Source organism: Callithrix jacchus, chromosome 5 (assembly GCF_049354715.1).
Source record: "Callithrix jacchus isolate 240 chromosome 5, calJac240_pri, whole genome shotgun sequence".
Lineage (NCBI taxonomy): Eukaryota > Metazoa > Chordata > Mammalia > Primates > Cebidae > Callithrix > Callithrix jacchus.
Genome location: NC_133506.1, coordinates 87,274,816 through 87,298,508, shown reverse-complemented (window position 1 = coordinate 87,298,508; position 23,693 = coordinate 87,274,816). Strand labels below are relative to the sequence as shown.

At 36.7% G+C, this 23,693-nt stretch overlaps 1 protein-coding gene across 5 annotated transcripts in view; it reads right to left on the bottom strand.

The window, feature by feature from the left end:
• The window catches only part of EFCAB3 (EF-hand calcium binding domain 3), a 466,563-nt gene that overhangs the window by 371,721 nt on the left and 71,149 nt on the right, over positions 1-23,693 (bottom strand). For all 5 annotated transcript variants that reach the window (XM_035300329.3, XM_035300331.3, XM_078373418.1 and 2 more), the window contains exons 21-22: positions 10,786-10,920; positions 8,896-8,967 (exon numbers count right to left, since the gene is read on the bottom strand). In XM_035300329.3, coding sequence (XP_035156220.3) covers positions 8,896-8,967; positions 10,786-10,920 — 207 coding nt within the window. The remainder of the gene's footprint in view (positions 1-8,895; positions 8,968-10,785; positions 10,921-23,693) is intronic.

Below are 23,693 nucleotides of genomic sequence, written 5' to 3'. Positions count from 1 at the left end.
TAAAAGAGGCACTACACATAGAAAGGAACAACCAGTACCAGCCATTCCAAAATCACACTAAAAGTTAAAGAGCATCAACATAATAAAGATTCTACAACAACTAACAGGCAAAACAGCCACTTAGCATCAAAATGGCAGTATCAAATTCACACATAACAATATTAACCCTAAATGTAAATGGACTAAATGCACCAATCAAAAGACACAGACTGGCAAATTGGATAAAAATCCAAAACCCATCAGTGTGCTGTATCCAGGAAACCCATCTCACATGCAAGGATACACAAACGCTCAAAATAAAGACTTAAACATAAGACCTGGCACGATAAAAACCCTAGAAGGAAATCTAGGCAAAACTATCCAGGACATAGGAGTAGGCAAGGACTTCATGAGCAAAACACCAAAAGCATTGGCAACAAAAGCCAAAATAGACAAATGGGACCTAACCAAACTCCACAGCTTCTGCACGGCAAAAGAAACAGTCACTAGAGTGGATCAGCAACCAACAGAATGGGAAAAATTTTTTGCAGTTTACCCATCTGACAAAGGGCTGATATCCAGAATTTACAAAGAACTCAAACGGATTTACAGGAAAAAAACAAACAAGCCCATTCAAAAGTGGGCAAAGGATATGAACAGACACTTTACGAAAGAAGACATATATGAGGCCAACAATCATATGAAAAAATGCTCATCGTCACTGGTCATCAGAGAGATGCAAATCAAAACCACATTGAGATACCATCTCACGCCAGTTAGAATGGCGATCATTAAAAAATCTGGAGACAACAGATGCTGGAGAGGATGTGGAGAAAAAGGAACACTTTTACACTGTTGGTGGGAGTGTAAATTAGTTCAGCCATTGTGGAAGACAGTGTGGCGATTCCTCAAGGCCTTAGAAATAGAAATTCCATTTGACCCAGCAATCCCATTACTGGGTATATATCCAAAAGACTATAAATCGTTCTACTATAAGGACACATGTACACGAATGTTCGTTGCAGCACTGTTTACAATAGCAAAGACCTGGAATCAACCCAAATGCCCATTGATAATAGACTGGATTGGAAAAATGTGGCACATATACACCATGGAATATTATGCAGCAATCAGAAATGATGAGTTTGTGTCGTTTGTAGGGACATGGATGAATCTGGAGAACGTCATCCTCAGCAAACTGACACAAGAACAGAAAATGAAACACCGCATATTCTCACTCATAGGCGGGTGATGAAAAATGACAACACATTGACACAGAAAGGGGAGTACTAAACACTGGGGTCTATTGGGGGGAAAAGGGGAGGGCCAGTGGGAGGGGGAGGTGGGGAGGGATAGCCTGGGGAGAAATGCCAAATGTGGGTGAAGGGGAGAAGGAAAGAAAAGCACACTGCCATGTGTGTTCCTACACAACTGTCTTGCATGCTCTGCTCATGTACCCCAAAACCTAAAATCCAATAAAAAATTAAAAAAAAAAACAACAAAATAATGTCTTGAGGTCAGAGACATCAGTTAGATCATTCTGGAGAATTTGGGCAGTAGCTAAGAGTATCTGTGTAGCTGCAAAAAAGAGAGCAAAAGCAAATTTTTCAACAGTAGAAATAGAGTATATGTTATTAATTATCACTTAGTAGCCTCAGGTTGCATAAAATATGAAGATCTGATTCTATAATTTTACATGGAACTATTTGTATAGTTTTAAAAACCAGAGTTTATTATAATAGCTAACAGTCGCAGGGCACTTACTAAGTGCTAGGCACTGTTCTCAGCAATTTTACTTTTCCAAATTACAAATGTCCTTATAATAATCCCAAGAAAGGCATTATTCTCCCTGTTTTTCAGATGAAAAGACTGAGGTTAGCAAGATTAAGTGATTTACTAAATAATACATTGGTAGTGAGTGGCAGAAACAGAATTTAAGTACAGACCCTATAGTTCCAAAGCCCATCCTTTTCACCACTGTGCTCTTCAAGTAGAAACACATAGGTGGTCAACCTTTATCCCTTAAGCCACATATTACTTCATATGTGGCCCTGAAATCATTGTGAAGCATCACAAGTAAACTTTAATCAAAACAGTCTTTCATTATTTAACTTAAAGTTATGTTACCTCAAGATGATTAAACTAATGAATAATGCATAAGCATAATTTTGTTCTAAGAAATTAACTGGATATTAATACTGTGAAAAATAATTACTTCAGCCCTTTGTTGACATGAGTAGCTGCTTCTTCCAGTTCTTAATCAAACTGGCCCCAGTTGAGAATATTGTATAAATAAAATAATTTATAGGTGAAATAGAAACTATAGCTGGCTGGATGTAAGAGGACAAACCCTGCTCCAATCTGTTGCAACAATAATACTATCTTCCATTTATAAGACAACTATTGCATGATAAGCAATATATTGGAAATTTAACATTTAATACCTGGCCAAATAATCAAAGAAGATAAGGTAAAATATAGATATTGAAAAGCATTCAGACTCAAAAATTATATCCTCATGCTGTTTTATTTTGGAACCTAATAGAAAATGTGCTTCAGTAAAATAAGGGAGTAAATCATGACAGGAATTCAGAAAACATGTGAGCCACAGAATACTACTAAAGAGAGGGACAACAGCGGTTTAGCAGGTGTAGGGGAAAAACAATCCAAATCAGAGCATCTAAAGTACAGAAAACTGTGTTTGAGTATTTTGGAAATGTTAATATTCAAACTTTTTATTATGATTTCAAAAATTACAGTAAATGTTTGACTAAATTTCAAACATGATTGTGTCAGAAATGTTTAAAGTCCAAGAAGTGAAATTACCTATGCAACATCATCCAACCAGTCAGTAGGAAAAAAATATCCAGGTACCTAAAATATACCTACAATGTTGTTTTTCATATACACACACCACCAATTTGCAACCCTTCTTTCTAAAAAGCTTTTAAACATTTTTTTCTTTCTAAACAATGTCAAACTCTCAGAAAAGTTACAAGTACAGTATAAAATATTTTGTCTGAAACATATGGGAAAAAGTAATAGGTTTACAGGAAAATATATATGTTTTTAGAAAAGATAATTGTTAAGAGAAAGGGGAGTGGACAGATTGCACATGGAAAGAGGCATGGAGGTAATGGGATGACTACTCACTCATCAATGAGCTAATTTGGTTAGTTATAATACTATTAATTAAACCCTGACCACTGATTTAACCAAAAACTGTGATATAATTACATTTTCACACACTTGAGTCTGTAACTTTTTAATCTACCTAATACGGAGGCATGATCTCAATTCTTACAACATCTATAAAAGCATTATTAGCCTTATATCCTTTTCAGCATTAAGTTTCTCTTCTTTAAAAAAAAAATTAACACTATGAAGATATGATTCTAAAGAAACTAGTACACAAAATGGACCCAACTATGCCATGTTAATGGAAAGGTTTCCAATGCCTGGATATAAAAGCAAAATGTGTTTCAGATTCCATTGATATTCTAAAAAAGAATAGGATAACAAGAAAATTTGCATAATTTTTCCAGTACCACCCAGACAGTAATTACCATGGTAACCTATGCCATATAACAAAGTTATTTGCCAACCGTGTTCTCCTAATTCTGAACCTACTCAATTTTTAAATACATAGAAGACATAAAATTCAATTTACAGCACTGAATTTTGGGAAAGGAAATCTATTGATGGAATAAAAACTGTGATATATTTACAATTTACCTCTCTGACTTTGTAAATTTTTAATCAGTAGCTACTATAGGGAAATGCTCTTATTTAATTCTTACAACTGTCATATGATGTAGACATTATTATCCTTATTTTGAGGAAAACAAAACTGAAAATAAGAGAACATATCTAATTTTCCAGGGCCAGTAATTGCCATAGTCATCCACATCATATAATAAGGTTATTTATCCATTAAGCACTTATGATACTAAACCCACACAACTTTTTAAAATGTGAAATATTTAAGGCATAAAATTCAATTTACATCACTGAATTTCTTAAAAAAAGAAAAGTTGGGAAAACTGGCTAGCCATATGCAGACAGCTGAAACTAAATCCCTTCCTTACACCTTATACAAAGATTAACTCTAGATGGACTAAAGATTTAAACATGAGGCCTTACACCATAAAACTCTAGAAGAAAGCCTAGGCAATACCATTCAGGACATAGGCATAGGCAAGGACTTCATGACTGAAACACCAAAAGCAATGGCAACAAAAGCCAAAATAGACAAGTGGGATCTAATTAAACTAAAGGGCTTCTGCACAGCAAAAGAAACTATGATTAGAGTGAACCAGCAACCAACAGAATGGGAAAAAGTTTTTGCAATCTACCCATCTAACAAAGGGCTAATATCCAGAATCTACAAGGAACTTAAATTTACAAGAAAAAAATAACCCCATCAAAAAGTGGACAATGGATATGAACAGACACTTTTCAAAAGAAGACATTTATGCAGTCAACAAACGTATGAAAAAAAGCTCATCATCACTGGTCATTACAGAAATGCAAATCAAAACCACATTGAGATACCACCTCATGCTCACGCCAGCTAGAATGGCGCTTATTAAAAAATCAGGAGACAACAGATGCTGGAGAGGATGTGGAGAAATAGGAACACTTTTACACTGTTGGCAGTGTAAATTAATTCAACCATTGTTAAAGGCAGTGTGGCGATTCCTCAAGGATCTAAAAATAGAAATACCATTTGACCTAGCAATCCCATTACTGGATATATACCCAAAGGATTCTAAACCATTCTATTATAAAGACACATGCACACATATGCTTATTGCAGCACTGTTCACAATAGCAAAGACTTGAAACCAATCCAAATGCCCATCAATGATAGACTGGATAAAGAAAATGTGGCACATATATACCATGGAATACTATGCAGCCATAAAAAAGGATGAGTTTGTGTCCTTTGCAGGGACACAGATGAAACTGGAAACCATCATTCTCAGCAAACTGATACAAGAACAGAAAACCAAACACTGCATGTTCTCACTCATAAGTGGGTGTTGAACAATGAGAACACATGGACACAGAGAGGGCAACATCACACACCAGGGCCTAAGCGGGTGGGGGACTAGGGGAGAAATAGCAGGGAGTAGAGGGATTGGGGAGAGATAGCATTAGGAGAAATACCTAATGTAGATGACGGGGCGATGGATGCAGCAAACCACCACCATGGCACATGCATACCCATGTAATAAACCTGCATGATCTGCACATGTACCTCAAACTTAAAGTATATTTAAAAAAAGAAAATATGAATAAAAAAAGAAAGACACAAGTATAGACTCTAATATGACTCAAGAAAAAGTAAACTCATTATATGACAAATTAAAGCAAAAGAAAGGTGAAGAATCTAAAGCTGGAGAATTTAATGCCAGCAAAGGACGGCCTGATAACTTTAGATATTTGGCTATTAAAATGTCAAGATAACAGAAGCAGCAACTCCTTCTGACCAAGAGGCAATGGATGAGTTTCCAGGCTCCATTAAGAAAATCATTGAGGAGAAAGAATATATCCCAGAACACATTTTTAATGCAGACAAAACTGCTCTATTCTGGAAAATAATGTCACAAGTGACATTTATTAGTAAGGAAGAGAAACAAGTACCAGGATTTAAGAAGGGTGGGCTAGCTCTAATGTTTTGTGCAAATGCAGTTAGGTTTAAAATCAGGACTGCCCTTATCTATAAAGCTACTAATCCTCAAGCCTTGAAAAGAAAAGATAAACACCTGCTCCCATCTTTTGATTGTATAACAAGTAGTTTTGGACAACCAAAATGCCTTTTCTGGATTGATTTCATTAATGCTTTGCCCCTGAAGCAAGGAAGAGACTGCCTCTTAGAGTTCTTTTGATATTGGACAATGCCTCTGGTCACCCAAAACCCTATGAATTCAATACCAAAAGGGTCGAAGTGGTCTCCTTACCCCCAAATATGACATCAGCTTCTACATTAGGGGGTCAAAAGAACCTTTAAAGGCTCATTACACGTGTATGGAAATAATTGTCAACATTGTGGAAGAGAACCCTGACAGAGAGAACAACATGAAAGGCTTCAGTAGGATGCCTCCTCAAGCCCCAAACAATAAACTCCCGATGCAGAAAGCTGTGTCCAGATGTTGTACATGACTTAACAGTATTTGTAACAGAGCTAAACAAGGAGATCATAAAAGAGATTACGGATATAGTGAGAAAAAAAAGATGAAGGATGAAAGATTTCAAGATATGGCTATTGGGAGAAATTCAAGAGTTAATATACACAACACCAGAGGAATTAACTGAAGATGGCTTGATAGAGGTGAGTGCTTCCAAACAGTGCCAGATGATAAGGAAGAAGACATATAAGAAGCAATGTCAGGAAACAAATTGACATTAGACAATCCGGTAAAAGGGTTCCAGTTATTCAAGACTGCTTCGACTTATTTTACGACATGAACCCTTCTATGATATGGACATTGAAACTAAAGCAAACAGTGAAAGATTTGTATCATAGAGAACATTTTAAGAGAAATAAAAAACCAAAAATGTCAGACAGAAAGTATGATGTATTTCCATAAAGTTAAACCAAGTGTCCTTGCCTCTTCTGCCTCCTCTTCCACCTCCTCCACCTCTTCTGTCTCTCCCACTCCTGAGATAGCAAAACCAACTTCTCTTCCTCCTCTTCCTACTCAACTTGAAGATGATGAGGATGAGGATGATGATCCACTTACATTTAACGAAGAGTAAACATATTCTATCTCCCTTATGATTTTATTAATAATATTTTCTTTTCTCTAGCTTGCATTATTGTAAGAAACAGTATTTTTTTTTTTTGTATTTTTTTTTTTAATTTTTTATTGGATTATAGGTTTTGGGGTACATGAGCAGAGCATGCAAGACAGTTGCGTAGGTACACACATGGCAGTGTGCTTTCTTTTCTTCTCCCCTTCACCCACATTTGGCTTTTCTCCCCAGGCTATCCCTCCCTACCTCCCCCTCCCACTGGCCCTCCCCTTTTCCCCCCAATAGACCCCAGTGTTTAGTACTCCCCTTTCTGTGTCCATGTGTTCTCATTTTTCATCACCCGCCTATGAGTGAGAATATGCGGTAAGAAACAGTATTTAATATATATATCATAAAAATATAAATTAATCAATCATTTATGTTATTGATAAGGCTTCCAGTCAACAGTAGACTATTAGTAATTAAGTTTCGAGGGAATCTGAAATTATGCATAAAATTTTGACTGTGCAGCCACTCATTTTCCAGCCACTCTCTTGAAGCGAAAGTATCCACTTACCCTTGGACTTTTGAAAATGTGGACTTTCTTTCATTTTCATTAAGGAATCTTTTAAATCCACCTCCATATTATCTAGAAGGTGCCCCTAACCCCCACATTGTTCAAGGGTCAATTGTACTAATTCACACTATAATATAAACGAATTTTGAAAATATATGCTATCAGCATGGATGTAGCTGGAGGCCATTATCCTAAGTCATTAACACAGAAACAGAAAATCAAATACTGCAAGTTCTTACTTAATAAGTGTGAGCTGAACATGGGGTACTCATGAACACAAAGGTGGCAACAATTGAAACTAGGGACTACTAGAGGAAGGGAGAGGTAGGAGGGGAAAGGGTTGTAAAACTAACTATTGCATACTATTCTCAGTACCTGGGTGATGGGATCATTCATATCCCAAATCTCAGCATCACACAATATACCCAGGTAACAAACCTGCATATGTACCCACTGAATCTAAAATAAAAGTTGAAAAAAAAAAGAAAGAAAGCATGTGCTATGTAAAAGAAGTTAGACTCAAAAAAATACAATATAATTACATTTATATAAAACATTCAAAACAAGCAAATTCATACAGACAGAAAGTAGATTAGTGGTTGTCAGTAGTTGGAGAGAGGTGGGAATGGAGAATAACTGCTAACAAGTACAGAGTTTCTTTTGGGGTCATAAAAATGTTTTAGAATTAGAAAGTGGTGATGGTTGTACAACTTTCTGAATATACTAAAAATCACTGAATGGTACACTTTAAAAGGGTGAAGTTTATGGTATATAAATTCTTTCTCAATTTTAAAAGCTACATCTGATTAAAAATATTATAAGGCATCCAATTTTAGATATATTAAAATGTAAAAAATGTGAGACAAAGACATTTGTTTCACCAAAGCATTTAGAAATACATCATTGATAAGCATGTCTGCATCCATGAAGAGTTCTTTTGTAGGAGTTCTCTGGCAGACTTAGGGGACAGGAAAATATGTTGGTGTTGAAATGGTCTCCCTAATTTCAAAAAGAATAAGAGGAACCTCAGGGACAGAGGCCAAGCAGAAGTCTTTAAATAGCAGGGGCAAAATGATGTGGTTAGGCAACATAGATAGTATGGTATTAAGTATAATACAGCAATTGATACTGCAGGGATTTAGAAGGACTGATTAACTGAAGTTAAGATTTCTATAACTGAAATAGATGGGCAGTCCAGTTGCACACACCTGAAAACTCCAGAGGCATGACTTAAGATGACAAAACAAAAACTGATGGCACCTCACCCAATTCCACACAAGATTTAATTCACAGATCCAGAAGTCCTTGAATTAAGAAAAATCTAACTACCTTTGGACCTTGCAATAATAGTAAAGACACTTAATATGAATCTTTTTAACCTTGCCTTATTTTCCACCTCATTATATCTTTGCCCAATTTTCTTCACTTATTTTTATATTATTATATTACTTATATTATACAGCGTAAGTGGTTTGAAATCTTTTTTAAAACTAGAGAGACTAAAAATTTTAAACCTGAAATCCAGATAGTGATTTTTAAATGTCATTTAGTAATGTGTATTTTCTAGCCATTCTCTTGAACAAGAAATATTCACTTACCCTTGGACTTTTGGAAACCTGGACTTTCTTTCATTTTCATTAAGAAATCTTTTAAATTCACCTCCATATTATCTGGAAGGTCAGAGTCAAACATGCTGCCATTAAAAACCTGATACTGAATTGGCACATGAAATAAAGACTGATTTATTTCACACTAAAGAGCTAAAATCTCACTCTAGCTCACTTTTCTGTCTCAAATGATTGAAACTATTTCAACAGAACTTTTAACACTTTTAAAAACCACCCAGTGAATAGTTAATAATATTACAAGCAAACAGTAGCTAACATTTTTGAGTTCCTTACATACACTAGGCACCCTTGCATGGTGTTTTACATATATTAAATCAGGTATTCTTCACAATAATTCTATGACGTGAATACTCTTTACATGTTTATTTTTAAAGACGAAAGTAAATGGAAATTAAATAACTTGTCCAGGTCACAAACTCAGGAAGTGTTAGGGGTTGTGTTTGAATTGATGCGGTCTAAGACCAGAGAAGACAATGTTATTAGAATACACACATACATGCACATGTAGATATCGTACACACACATACACACACACACACACAGTCACAAGTGAAGTAAGGTGCAATAATGTGACACAGCAGACAATCTAGGGCTATAGTTATATTAAGGAGACTTTAGTTTAAACAGAATGGCAGACCTGGGTAGGGCAGAAACTATCCGACTACGAACCCCTAGAGATGCTCTATAACATATAACATTCCATGGATGTGTGACTGAGTCATACGAAGGAAATAAAAAGTTAACTGGGAACTGAGATCCAGAATGCTAAGCATTGAGTACTAACACTAAAACTATCTTGGGGATAGAGATGAGACCCAGAAATGGCTAGGTGCTTGATTTAAATGCTCATACAGAGTCATAAAAAAAGATTCAAGCCCATATAAATAAGAGTAGGAACTTAGAGACCAAATAAAACTGAAATGCTTAAAGGGTTTCAATCTTGGTTTTAAAAAAAGAAATTAAAATATTATATTTATTTGCTCAAGTAAACAAGAAGGCCTAAATCTTCCCAATTCTGAGAGACAGAGGGAAAAAAATCTCTTGTAAGAAATTGAAGGCCCGGCATGCATCTCATGTAGGTGGGAAGTCTAAATTTATACCACTCTGATGATGTTAGAAAACTAAGGTCAAAAAATAAAAATTGATCTAGGTGAATAACAATCTAGGGAACCTGAGAAAATCAATAACTAAACTGTTCTGGAGAGATATTCTTAAACCTAGGACTCACAGGATTCCCAAAGACACCAATTGGTTAAGATAAGCCCAAAATAAATGTTCAGCTAAAACCAACAGAACTCAGCAGCTTCCAGAAGTAGTCCCAAATGATTTGACTTCCTAAAAGTAAATGTGTATAGGAAAGGCAATCAAGTACATACTACATGAAGTCAAAGACAGAAAATGATGTAAATATGGACTACTTGAAAACAATGACTCACACTAAATGACTGTTATTTTAAAATGTAGTGAGCCCTCAGATATTTCATATGGTTAAAAATAAAAACAGCAAGTACAGTAAAAAAAAAAAAATGAAAGCAGATCTGCTCTGAAAAAGACTGTATATCAAAATAAGCTGCTGTTGTCATGTCTTTATTTTATTATATATACAATTTATGGTATTTTTCCATGCATGCTTATAAGTAATGAATGGTAATTATCTAAATAAGCACATACAGTATCCATATGAGTATGAATAGATAGATAAGTTCAATGAATATTTAAATTAGTACACTGGTTTGGCTCTAATTTGTATCAACCTAAGCCTCCAACAGAAAAATGACTCCCATTAGCATCTTACACTCTAAGACTATTTTTCATAAGTAGGAAAAAAATGAAAAGAATCTCAGGCCAAAAAATGCTCACCACTGATGTTAAGGGCTTCACTGAAGTCCTCCTCAGTTAAATTAACATTCAAACATTTTAAGGCATGCTCCAAGTCAGGTATACCAATCTTGGCATTATCAACGTGTGACAAGATGTAAGCAGCTTCTTTAATCTCTACAAAGATAAATGTATACAAGATATTATAGTGTAAAAAACATTTGAAATAATTTGTCCAAAATCTACTATAGGTAAACCCTCAAATTACATATCATCTGAACCAAAATCTCTCCAAAGGAAACACAATATTTTCTATTTGTAACTGATGGCCCACTTCCCTCAAGCAGAAAAAAATTTATGGCAAAGAGAATAAAATGATGGGCTATTGACATATATTATAATAAGACTTTATCTTCATTCATTCATCCATTAAAAACTGAATGAGCTGTATACCTCCCTTAAGTAATAGTTATGCCCTGTACATGTAGGTCTAAAGATTTCTATCACCTGATGATGTAAATAAAGGCTAAAATTAGAGATTGAAGCTTCTGAGCCCAGGGCCTGAGATAGTTCATATGGTGCTTTTGTGTAAATTGGGGAAAGATACCTCCTCTCTATGCATCAGTTACAAAAAAGGGCACCTTTCACTAGGCAACTGCAATCCAGCACAGAGGTTCAAAGCTTGGAGTATGAACTGCATTTCACCCTCCACTTATGCTCTCTCAACCAGGCACCTGTATGCAGAGCACAACCCATATAACCAAATGGGGCAGTCCTGTTGATCTCACATCAATTTAAAATATAAAACATAATAATTATGTGGTATTTATTTATTTATTTATTTAGAGATGGAGTCTCACTCTGTCACCCAGGTTGGAGTACAGTGGTGCGATCTCAGCTCACCACAAACTCCACTTCCTAGGCTCAAGCAATTTTCCTGCCTTAGATTCCTGAGTAGGAATTACAGGTGCACACCACCATGCCCAGCTAATTTTTTTTTGAATTTTTAGTGGAGACAAGGATTTTCCATGTTGGCCAGGCTGGTCTCGAACTTCTGAGCTCAAGTGATCCTCCCGCCTCGGCCTCCCAAAGTGCTGGGATTACATGTGTAAGCCACCGCACCCAGCCTAATTTTTCATTCGTACCATTTCTCAATCCATTTTTCCCTCAACCCCCAGATAAAGTTGTCTATGTTTCCATATTCTAAAAATTGTTGCATTACACCAGGAAATCTAAACCTTCATGGAGGTCACTTGGAAAGAACACCATAATATCATCTTAGACCTATATTCATTCTACTAACAATTACTTTACAGCTTCTAAGATCAACAATAAAAAAAATCAGTCTCTCTTGTCGAAGAGTTTGTAAGTTCCTTGATGAAAGAGAATAAATCTGTCGTATCTATAAACAAAATTATAATATATAGTAAGTGATATGAGAAAAATACACATACAAAATTATGTAAGCAGTGAGAAGATTCACCTAACCTAGATTTAATAAGTGATGAGTACTGAGAAGGCAGTCTTATGGCATGAGAAATGACATGTGAGCTGAGTTTGGGGGGATAATGTTAGTTTGTCTGTCAGGGATGCATCCAAAGGAAACAGTACATGCAAATAAAAAAGCAAATAGAGCCAATTTAAGTTGTGCTAAGTAGTGTGGCTACAGAATAAATACAAATGCAGAAGTAATAAAAGGTGAGGCTGAAGAGATAAGAAGACAGATCTATTCACTCATTCATTCAATAATTATTTATAATTATGAGTTAAGAGCAAAAAAAACTCCATCTCAAAAAAAAAAAAAGATTTGGAACAATATGTAGCATAGTGAATATTACATAAGTATCAGACACTAATATTAGTTATCTTTAAGAGTCTAATAAGAGCCAGGACTGTGCTAAGTATTGGAGATACAATGGTAAGCAAAGTGGAGACACAGTTCTTGACCCAATGATACCAGGTAAAGGTAAGTGGGAGGAAGTGATATTAATCAAATAAACAAAAACATGAACAGGTATTTATAATATGAATTAAGTGCTATGAAATGGACACCGTTTAATAAGAGCATATAACAAAGGAAACAAAAAAACTGACCTATAGTAGCCACTGATAATAGGCTTTTCTATAATTGACTCATAGAGTCAAAAGAGATTATTCTCCAGCTTTAGGACTTAATGTTGTTTTCCCTTTTTGGCTTCAGACTTACTTGGGACCAATTATCCCTTTCTTCTCACTTATTTCGCCCTCTTGGAATGGATATATCTATCCTATGCCTATGTGTTTTAGAAGCATGTACCTTGCTAATTTCACAGGCTTACTACTACTGGAGGAGAATTTGCCTTAAGATGAATTGTGCCTTGAGTCTTACTCATTTGATTAAGATGAGACTCTGGAATCAGGACCTTTGAGTGATGCAGGAACAAGACTTTTGGGGCTACTCAGATGGAATGAATGAAGTTCGCATGTAAAAAGGACATCAATTTTGAGAGCCAGGGGTGTAATGCTATGGTTTGATTATGTTCCCCAAAGTTTATGTGCTGGAAACTTAATCCCCAATTCAACAGTGTTGACAGGTGGAGCCTAATAAGGTGATTAAGTCACAAAGGTTCTGCCCTCATGAATGAATTAATGTCAGTGATTCAGTTATTGCAAGAGTGGGCTTATTATAAAAGTAAGTTCAGTCTCCTCTTGCTCTCTCAAACTTTCTTGCCCTTCTGCCTTCTACCATGGGATGACACAGCAAGAAGGCCCTCACTAGATGTGGGCCTCTTGACCTTGGATTTCCCAGCTTCTAGAAATGTAAAAAATAAATATTTTTTTCTTTTTTTTTTTTTTTTAAACAAATCATCCAGTCTGTGGTATTCTGTTATAGCAACACAAAATGGATTACAACAGTAGGCAAAGAGGATCAGGGAAGAATATTCCAGGGAATAGAATATACAAAAGTCTTGTGGTAGGCAGAAAGGAGAGTATCTAAGGAACTTAAGTCAATTTAGTTGAAGTACAGAAAGCAAGGATAATGGTACAAAATAATGCTAGAGAGATAGGGCATGGAGGATTTTAATCTTTATCCTAGTAACAGGAAATGTTTAAAGAGTTATAAATAGGGGGAGGTAACATGATCAGATTTCTATTGTGGAAAAATAGTAATCTGGGTGAAGTAGGCAGGAAAGATTAGAAATACATTGGTACTTGGCAATTATTCTAAAAAATATCTCTTATTATTGAAATCTTTCTCATATACAAAGTTCTTACCATTTACTGTTGGTAATTCTAGATTTAAAGCCTCTTTCCTAAAACTTGCAAATTTAGAGAGAGAGATTACACAATGAAAAATGGCATCCTGATCTTACCCAGGTTTAAAAGAAAACCAATGGATAGACTGAATACTTATTTTCCCACTAACATTTATCATCGATGACCATTCTCTTCTTCTCAAAAATTGTTCTCTGGCTCCCAAAATATCCATTCTCTCCTCATTCTTTGCTTACTTCTTAGGCTCCTCGTGGTTATCTTTCACTAACTCCTTAAATGTGGCAGTTTCTAATGTCACAAATGCTTCTTTTCTCCTTAAAGGGACAAGTTAATCCCCAGCCCATCTATTCAATAAAATGCGTAATTATTGGATTAAATTGTCCTTCTTGATCTCTTACTTCCCTATCTACTACCTAATCCTAGAATTTTTCCTAAGGACAAGTTACAGTTATACCCATTCACTCCACACACTTCCTACTGAGATGCAAATTGGTATAGAGATCTGAGGAACAAACAACAGAAATAAAATCTGTCCATTTGCATAGATGGACCCTACTGTACTTAAAGAACAGCTTAGAATAACTCAGCCCAGGTATTACCTTGAAACAAAAAGAGATTAAAATACACATAAATTATATTGGCTTTAATTTGTGTTTTTGTTTTAAGCAGGGTGAACAAAACAACTAACCTATAAAAAGTACTCTTAAAATAGTAGGTTTGGGCAATTTTATATGATAACTCTAAATTAAGATCTCTGAACCTAGACACTATTAATATTTTTGGCCAGACAATTATTGGGGGCAAGGGTATTATCTGTAAATTGTAGGATGTTTAGCAGCAACCCTCGCCTCTATTCACTAGATGCCAGAAGTACTCCCCCATCAGTTGTGATAACCAACACTGTCTCTAGGTATTGCCAAATATTCCCTGGTGTGAGGTGAGGGGCAATGGGGGATTCGATCATACTATTTATTTATTTATTTTGAGGCAGAGTCTTGCTCTATCACCCAGGCGGGAGTCCAGTGGCACCATCTCAGCTCACTATAACCTCTACATCCCAGATTCAAGCATTCTCGTGCCTCAGCCTCCCAAGTGGCTATGACAAAATTTTTTCCCATTCTGTTGGTTGCCGATTCACTCTAGTGACTGTTTCTTTTGCCGTGCAGAAGCTGTGAAGTTTCATTAGGTCCCATTTGTCTATTTTGGCTTTTGTTGCCAATGCTTTTGGTGTTTTGGTCATGAAGTCCTTGCCTACTCCTATGTCCTGGATACTTTTGCCAAGATTTTCTTCTAGGGTTTTTATGGTGCCAGGTCTTATGTTTAAGTCTTTAATCCATCTGGAGTTAATTTTAGTGTAAGGTGTCAGGAAGGGGTCCAGTTTCTGCTTTCTGCACATGGCTAGCCAGTTTTCCCAACACCATTTATTAAACAGGGAGTCCTTTCCCCATTGCTTGTTTTTGTCAGGTTTATCAAAGATTGTATGGTTGTAGATATGTTGTGTTGCCTCCGATGCCTCTGTTTTGTTCCATTGGTCTATATCTCTGTTTTGGTAACAGTACCATGCTGTTTTGATTACTGTAGCCTTGTAGTATAGTTTGAAATCCGGTAGTGTGATGCCCCTCGCTGTGTTCTTTTTGCTTAGAATTGACTTGGCTATGCGGGCTCTCTTTTGGTTCCATATGAAGTTCAAGGTGGTTTTTTCCAGTTCTGTGAAGAAAGTCAATGGTAGCTTGATGGGGATAGCGTTGATTCTGTAAATTATTTTGGGCAATATAGCCATTTTCACGATATTAATTCTTCCTAACCATGAACATGGAATGTTTCTCCATCTGTTTGTGTCCTCTCTTATTTCACTGAGCAGTGGTTTGTAGTTTTCCTTGAAGAGGTCCCTTACATTCCTTGTGAGTTGTATTCCTAGGTATTATATTCTTTTTGTAGCAATTGTGAATGGCTGTTCGTTCTTGCTTTGGCTTTCTTTAAGTCTGTTATTGGTGTAGAGGAATGCTTGTGATTTTTGCACATTGATTTTATATCCTGAGACTTTGCTGAAGTTGCTTATCAGTTTCAGGAGTTTTTGGGCTGAGGCGATGGGGTCTTCTAGGTATACTATCATGTCATCTGCAAATAGAGACAATTTGGCTTCCTCCTTTCCTATTTGAATACCCTTTATTTCTTTTTCTTGCCTGATTGCTCTGGCTAGAACTTCCAGTACTATATTGAATAAGAGTGGTGAAAGAGGGCATCTTTGTCTAGTCCCGGATTTCAAAAGGAATGCTTCCAGTTTTTGCCCATTCAGTATGATATTGGCTGTTAGTTTGTCGTAAATAGCTTTTATTATTTTGAGATACATTCCATCAATACCGAGTTTATTGAGGGTTTTTAGCATAAAGGGCTGTTGGATTTTGTCGAATGCCTTCTCTGCATCAATTGAGATAATCATGTGGTTTTTGGTTTTGGTTCTGTTTATGTGGTGAATTACATTTATAGACTTGTGTATGTTGAACCAGGCTTGCATCCCCGGGATGAATCCTACTTGATCATGATGGATAAGTTTTTTGATTTGCTGTTGCAATCGGCTTGCCAATATTTTATTGAAGATTTTTGCATCTATGTTCATCATGGATATTGGCCTGAAGTTTTCTTTTCTTGTTGGGTCTCTGCCGGGTTTTGGTATCAGGATGATGTTGGTCTCATAAAATGATTTGGGAAGGATTCCCTCTTTTTGGATTATTTGGAATAGTTTCAGAAGGAATGGTACCAGCTCCTCTTTGTGTGTCTGGTAGAATTCGGCTGTGAACCCATCTGGACCTGGGCTTTTTTTTGTGTGGTAGGCTCTTAATTGCTGCCTCTACTTCAGAGCTTGTTATTGGTCTATTCATAATTTCAGCTTCCTCCTGGTTTAGGTTTGGGAGGACACAGGAGTCCAGGAATTTATCCATTTCTTCCAAGTTTACTAGTTTATGTGCATAGAGTTGTTTGTAATATTCTCTGATGATGGTTTGAATTTCTGTGGAATCTGTGGTGATTTCCCCTCTATCATTTATTATTGCATCTATTTAGTTGTTCTCTCTTTTTTATCAATCTGGCTAGTGGTTTGTCTATTTTGTTGATCTTTTCAAAAAACCAGCTCTTGGATTTATTGATTTTTTGGAGGGTTTTTCGTGTCTCAATCTCCTTCAGTTCAGCTTTGATCTTAGTTATTTCTTGTCTTCTGCTAGGTTTTGAGTTTTTTTGATCTTGCTCCTCTAGCTCTTTCAATTTTGATGATAGGGTATCAATTTTGGATCTCTCCATTCTCCTCATATGGGCACTTATTGCTATATATTTTCCACTAGAGACTGCTTTAAATGTGTCCCAGAGATTCTGGCATGTTGTGTCTTTTGGTTCTCATTGGTTTTGAAGAACTTCTTTATTTCTGCCTTCATTTCATTGTTTATCCAGTCAACATTCAAGAGCCAGTTGTTCAGTTTCCATGAAGCTGTGCGGTTCTGGGTTGGTTTCTGAATTCTGAGTTCTAACTTGATTGCACTATGGTCTGAGAGACTGTTTGTTATGATTTCAGTTGTTTTGCATTTGCTGAGGAGTGATTTACTTCCGATTATGTGGTCAATTTTAGAGTAGGTGTGATGTGGTGCTAAGAAGAATGTATATTCTGTGGATTTTGGATGGAGAGTTCTGTAAATATCTATCAGGTTTGCTTGTTCCAGGTCTGAGTTCAAGCCCTGGATATCCTTGTTGATTTTCTGTCTGGTTGATCTGTCTAGTATTGACAGTGGAGTGTTAAAGTCTCCCACTAATATTGTGTGGGAGTCTAAGTCTCTTTGTAAGTCATTAAGAACTTGCCTTATGTATCTGGGTGCTCCTGTATTGGGTCCATATATGTTTAGGATTGTTAGCTCTTCTTGTTGTATTGATCCTTTTACCATTATGTAATGTCCTTCTTTGTCTCTTTTGATCTTTGTTGCTTTAAAGTCTATTTTATCAGAGATGAGAATTGCAACTCCAGCTTTTTTTTGCTCTCCATTTGCTTGGTAAATCTTCCTCCATCCCTTTATTTTGAGCCTGTGTGTATCCTTGCATGTGAGATGGGTTTCCTGGATACAGCACCCTAATGGGTTTTGGTTTTTTATCCAATTTGCCAGTCTGTGTCTTTTGATTGGTGCATTTAGTCCATTTACATTTAGGGTTAATATTGTTATGTGTGAATTTGATACTACCATTTTGATGCTAAGTGGCTGTTTTGCCCGTTAGTTGATGTAGATTCTTCTTTATGTTGATGCTCTTTTGCATTTAGTGTGATTTTGGAATGGCTGGTACTGGTTGTTCCTTTCTCTGTGTAGTGCCTCTTTCAGGAGCGCTTGTAAAGCAGGCCCGGTGGTGACAAAATCTCTGAGTACTTGCTTGTTCACAAAGGATTTTATTTTTCCTTCACTTATGAAGCTCAGTTTGGCTGGATATGAAATTCTGGGTTGAAAGTTCTTTTCTTTAAGGATGTTGAATATTGGCCCCCACTCTCTTGTGGCTTGTAACTTTTCTGCCGAGAGATCTGCTGTGAGTCTGATGGGCTTCCCTTTGTGGGTGACCCGACCTTTCCCTCTGGCTGCCCTTAGTATTTTCTCCTTTATTTCAACCCTGGTGAATCTGACAATTATGTGCCTTGGGGTTGCTCTTCTTGCAGAGTATCTTTGTGGTGTTCTCTGTATTTCCTGCATTTTAGTGTTGGCCTGCCTTGCTAGGTGGGGGAAATTTTCCTGGATGATGTCCTGAAGAGTATTTTCCAGCTTGGATTCATTCTCTTCAGCACATTCTGGTACACCTATCAAATGTAGGTTAGGTCTCTTCACATAGTCCCACATTTCTTGGAGACTTTGTTCATTCCTTTTTGTGCTTTTTTCTCTAATCTTGGTTTCTCTTTTTATTTCATTGAGTTGATCTTTGACTTTTGATATTCTTTCTTCTGCTTGGTCAATTCGGCTGTTGAAACTTGTGCATGCTTTGCGAAGTTCTCGTGTTGTGTTTTTCAGCTCCTTCAATTCATTCATATTCCTCTCTAAGTTGTCCATTCTTGTTATCATTTCCTTGAATCTTTTTTCAAATCTTTTTTCAAGGTTCTTAGTTTCTTTGCATTGATTTAAAACATGTTCTTTTAGCTCACAAAAGTTTCACATTATCCACTTCTGAAGTCTAATTCTGTCATTTCATCACAGTCATTCTCCGTCCAGCTTTGTTCCCTTGCTGGTGAGGAGTTTTGGTCCTTTGTAGGAGTCACAGTGTTCTGGTTTTGGGTGTTTTCCTCCTTTTTGCGCTGGTTTCTTCCCATCTTTGTGGATTTATCCACCTGTCGTCTGAGTAGTTGCTGACTTTTCGATTGGGTCTCTGAGTGGACACCCAGATTGTTGATGATGAAGTATTTCTGTTACTTGGTTTTCCTTCTACCAGTCTAACCCCTCTACTGTACGACTGCTGAGGTCCACTCCAGGCCCTGCTTGTCTGGGGTGCACCTATAGTGGCTGTGGAACAGTGAGGGATGCTATCAGTTTATTTTTCTGCTATCTTTGTTCCAGAATGATGCCTGTCAAATGTCAGTCTTCTGGATGTAGAGGGGTCAGGGAGCTGCTTGAGGAGACAGTCTGTACTTTATAGGAGCTCAAGTGCTGATCTGTGAGCTCTGTTGTTCATTCAAGGCTGTTAGGCTGCTACATTTAATTCTGCTGCAGCAGAACTCATTTAAAAAAAACCGTTTTTTTTCAGATGCTCTGTCTTGGGGGGTTGGGGTTTTCTTTATGTGTCCGTTGTGCTGTCCTGCCCAGCTAGGAGGCAGTCTAGTCACTATTGCCTGCCAAGGCTCCGCCCTGCCATTGTGAGGTCCACCCTGTTGCTGCAGGCTCTGCCCTGCTGCTGTGGTCTCTGCCCTGCTGCCACAGGCTACACCCTGCAGTGGAGTCTCTCTGTTGTGGTGGGTTGCCTTGGCAATGGCAGGCTGCGTCAGCAATGGGAGTGTACCTCAGTAGGGGTGGGTTGCCTTGGTAATGGCAAACGCCCCTCCCCCACCGAGCTGCACCGTCCTGGGTTCAGCTGTGCCCACAGTGAAACTCTCCACCCGGAGCGTTTGGAATCGCTGTTTTGTTTGTCCCACTGCCCTGGCCCAAACGCCGTTTCCCTGGAATCTCCTGGCCTGGCTCACTGTCCAAGTCCCGTTCAATCAGATGAATATGCCAACCTGCCCTCTCAAGTCTCAGATTGCCAGTTCAACAGGGCACCTGGACCAGTGCGCTTTGTGCGGAGCGCTGTAGAGCACCGCTGCGCTGCAGCGCCAGCCGCCGGCTGCACTGGCCACCGGCTGCACCAGCCAAAACCACTTCGCTGGCGTCCCACGTCTCTTTTATACCTGGGAATTTCCCCGTTCTGTGGGCAACAAAGATCCGTCTGGAAATGTGGCCCTGACTCACCCTCCTCGCGTTCACTGAGAGCTTCAATCCTGGGTTGTTCTCACCGCGCCATCTTGAGTCCCACTTTCCTGACTTTTTAATGATCACCATTCCAACTGGTGTGAGATCGTATTTCATTGTGGTTTTGATTTGCATTTCTCTAATAACCAGTGATGATGAGCTCTTTTTCATAAGTTTGTTGGTTACATAAATGTCTTCCTTTGAGAAATGTCTGTTCATATCCTTCGCCCACTTTTTGATGGGGTTGTTTTTTTCTTGTAAATTTGTTTAAGTTCCTTGTGGATTCCGGATATTAGACTTTTGTCAGATGGATAGATTGTGAAAATTTTTTCCCATTCCATAGGTTGCCTGTTCACTCTGATGATATTTTGCTTTGCAGAAGCTCTTTAATTAGATCCCAGTTGTCAATTTTGGCTTTTGTTGCCGTTGCTTTCGGTGTTTTAGTCATGAAGTCTTTGCCCATGCCTATGTCCTGAATGATATTGCCTAGGTTTCCTTCTACGGTTTTTATGGTTTTAGGTCTCACATTTAAGCCTTTAATCTATGTTGAGTTAATTGTTGTATAAAGTGTAAGGAAGGGGTCCAGTTTCAGTTTTCTGCATATGGCTAGCCAGTTTTCCCAACACCATTCATTAAATAGGAAATCCTTTCCCCATTGCTTGTTTTTGTCAGGTTTGTCAAAGATCAGATGGTTGTAGATGTGTGGTGTTATTCTGAGGTCTCTGTTCTATTCCATTGGTCTATGTATCTGTTTTGGTACCAGTACCATGCTGTTTTGTAGTATCGTTTGAAGTCAAGTAGTGTGATTCCTCCAGCTTTGTTCTTTCTGCTTAGGATTGTCTTGGCTATGCAGACTCTTTTTTGGTTCCATATGAAATCTAAAGTAGTTTTTCTAATTCTGTGAAGAAAGTCAATAGTAGCTTGATGGGGATAGCATTGAATCTATAAATTACTTTGGGCAGTATGGCCAGGAAATGGCTATCTAAATATGGGGTAAAATCTACCTCAGTACATCCAAGTTGAGGGTATATAGAAGGATCAGGTTGCTGATCCTTCTATAGCCAACACTTACAATTGGCTATAGAAATAAACATATTTTAAATTTTTCAACAATATCTTGTACTTCTCAAAGGGACTTTCACCCAAAAACAGAAAGTTACAAAACCATTAAGACTTCTCTAAAACACATAAAAGAAAAAGGATTAACTTTGAAATAAAATTCTTCTTCAAAGCCATGCAACAAAATATATAAATACTCTGAGACCAATTTTACAATCCAGGTCATCAGATCACCAAGAAACTTGATACTCTAATGACTAAATCTCTGTTGGCACATACAACGTGGTGACCTAAATATGTTCTTCAGTAAAGTGTCCAACAAGTTAATGGTGTGATTAAGGGACCAAGTATTAAGACTTAATTAGTACTTGGTAAAACAGTTTGAAATCCTTGGATAAAAATTTAGAAGAAAAGTAATATAAAACATTTGGACTAGGAACCCCATGGCCGACCTTCCTAAATTAAAAAAATTTAAAAAAACTAAATAAAATTCAGAGAAAATTTTTTACACAAGCTGCTGGTTATCTGCCAAATCAACTCACTGTCAACAAAAGAGTCACCCATTATTTCCTGAAGAATGTCATGAGTAAAAGCAAGCCTATCAGTGTTTTCAAGTACATCTGAATTTTTGTCTTTGACGAACTGACAATTTTCTTTCATGGAGTCCAATGTATTGATAGTCTCATTCAATGCTACAAACAGAGAATATATATACAACATGTAATTCAGCACATGGATCTAAATCTTTTGAGCATAACAATAAAACTGATGGCCTCTTTGAGATCTATAATGTCCCATAAGGCAGTCACCAGCCCCATGTGCCCATTTAAATGTACAGAGTGGTCCATTCTCTACTCTGATAATTTTCTATAACCCTATTTCAGTAGTTTTCTCCACTCCAATAGCTTTCTATTTGGAACTCTAATAGTTTAAAATAACCCTTTTCTTTTTGTTAAATGTCTGGGTTTTGTCTGCTACAGACAAAAGTATGATGAAGTTTCTCTAGTTACTGTCTCAATAAGCTCAACATTTCAGTAAAGTCCTCTTCGTTCCTCACAACTCCTCCTAAATACCAATTTTTCTCTTTCCTTCCCTGCATCCCTTGCTAACTTTACCCATTTTAGAGAATGGTCATAGTCTCTTATGTTTAGCACAGTAACAAACATATAAACTAGGAAGACCATGGCTGACCTCTCTTGATCTAAAAAAACTTTAGAAGTTCACATTTCCAAAGTATATTTCTAAAAAGGCATCTCTCAGGATTTTGTTATATGATATAGTCACTAATCATTGGTAAGAAGTTTCAAAAACAGGTCATGAAGAAGAGTTGAAAGTATATCTGAGTCTAGAGAGAATATGAATTTAGTAGGAAAGAACGAGAATATGTGAGTTATCTTGACATTTCTCAAGGGCTATTAATGGCAGGAAGAGTCCAAATGTTAAATATGGTTTCAGGAATGGATTTCCACAAAATATGTGAAGTAATTTTCTAGTTCTGTACCTGTCCAAAATTATGGAATGAACTACTTGAAAAAGTCATATGGACTTCCAAGACAAAGAGTGAAATGAGTGAATTTACCTTACCTAGCCTATCCCTGTAACCAACTAATTTGATTTTGATTTCTAAATAGTAAATACAAAGATTGAGGGAATTCTGTCCCTAATGAACCAGAGAACTATTAAACTCTCTATTATAGAACTCATTCTCTGACCAAAATAAAATACAACTAGATATAAACAACAAACTTCAGGCAATAATGACATTTAAATTGCTTTGAAATTTAAAGTTTCCTCCTAAGTAACTCTCAGATCAAGAGGAAAATCAAAATGCAACTGGAAATGTTTATAAAATAACAATAATAATAGCCTAACAAGTCAGAGACTCAAATAAATCAAAGTTTCACTAAAATTAAAATTGACCACCTTAAACATGTTTATTACTCAGCAAGAAAAAAAAATAAAGAAAATAAATAATTTAAATAAGAAATTAGAAAAGCTATTAAATGAGCATAAGAGAACAATATAAATAACTTACTAAAGATAAAACAGGAAATTAATTTTTAAAATATAAACAGAAACACTAAAGATAAACCCAAGAGCTAGTACTTTAAAAACAGAGATAATAGAACATTCAGTAGCAAACAAAGAAGTAATATATATATATATATATATATATATATATATATA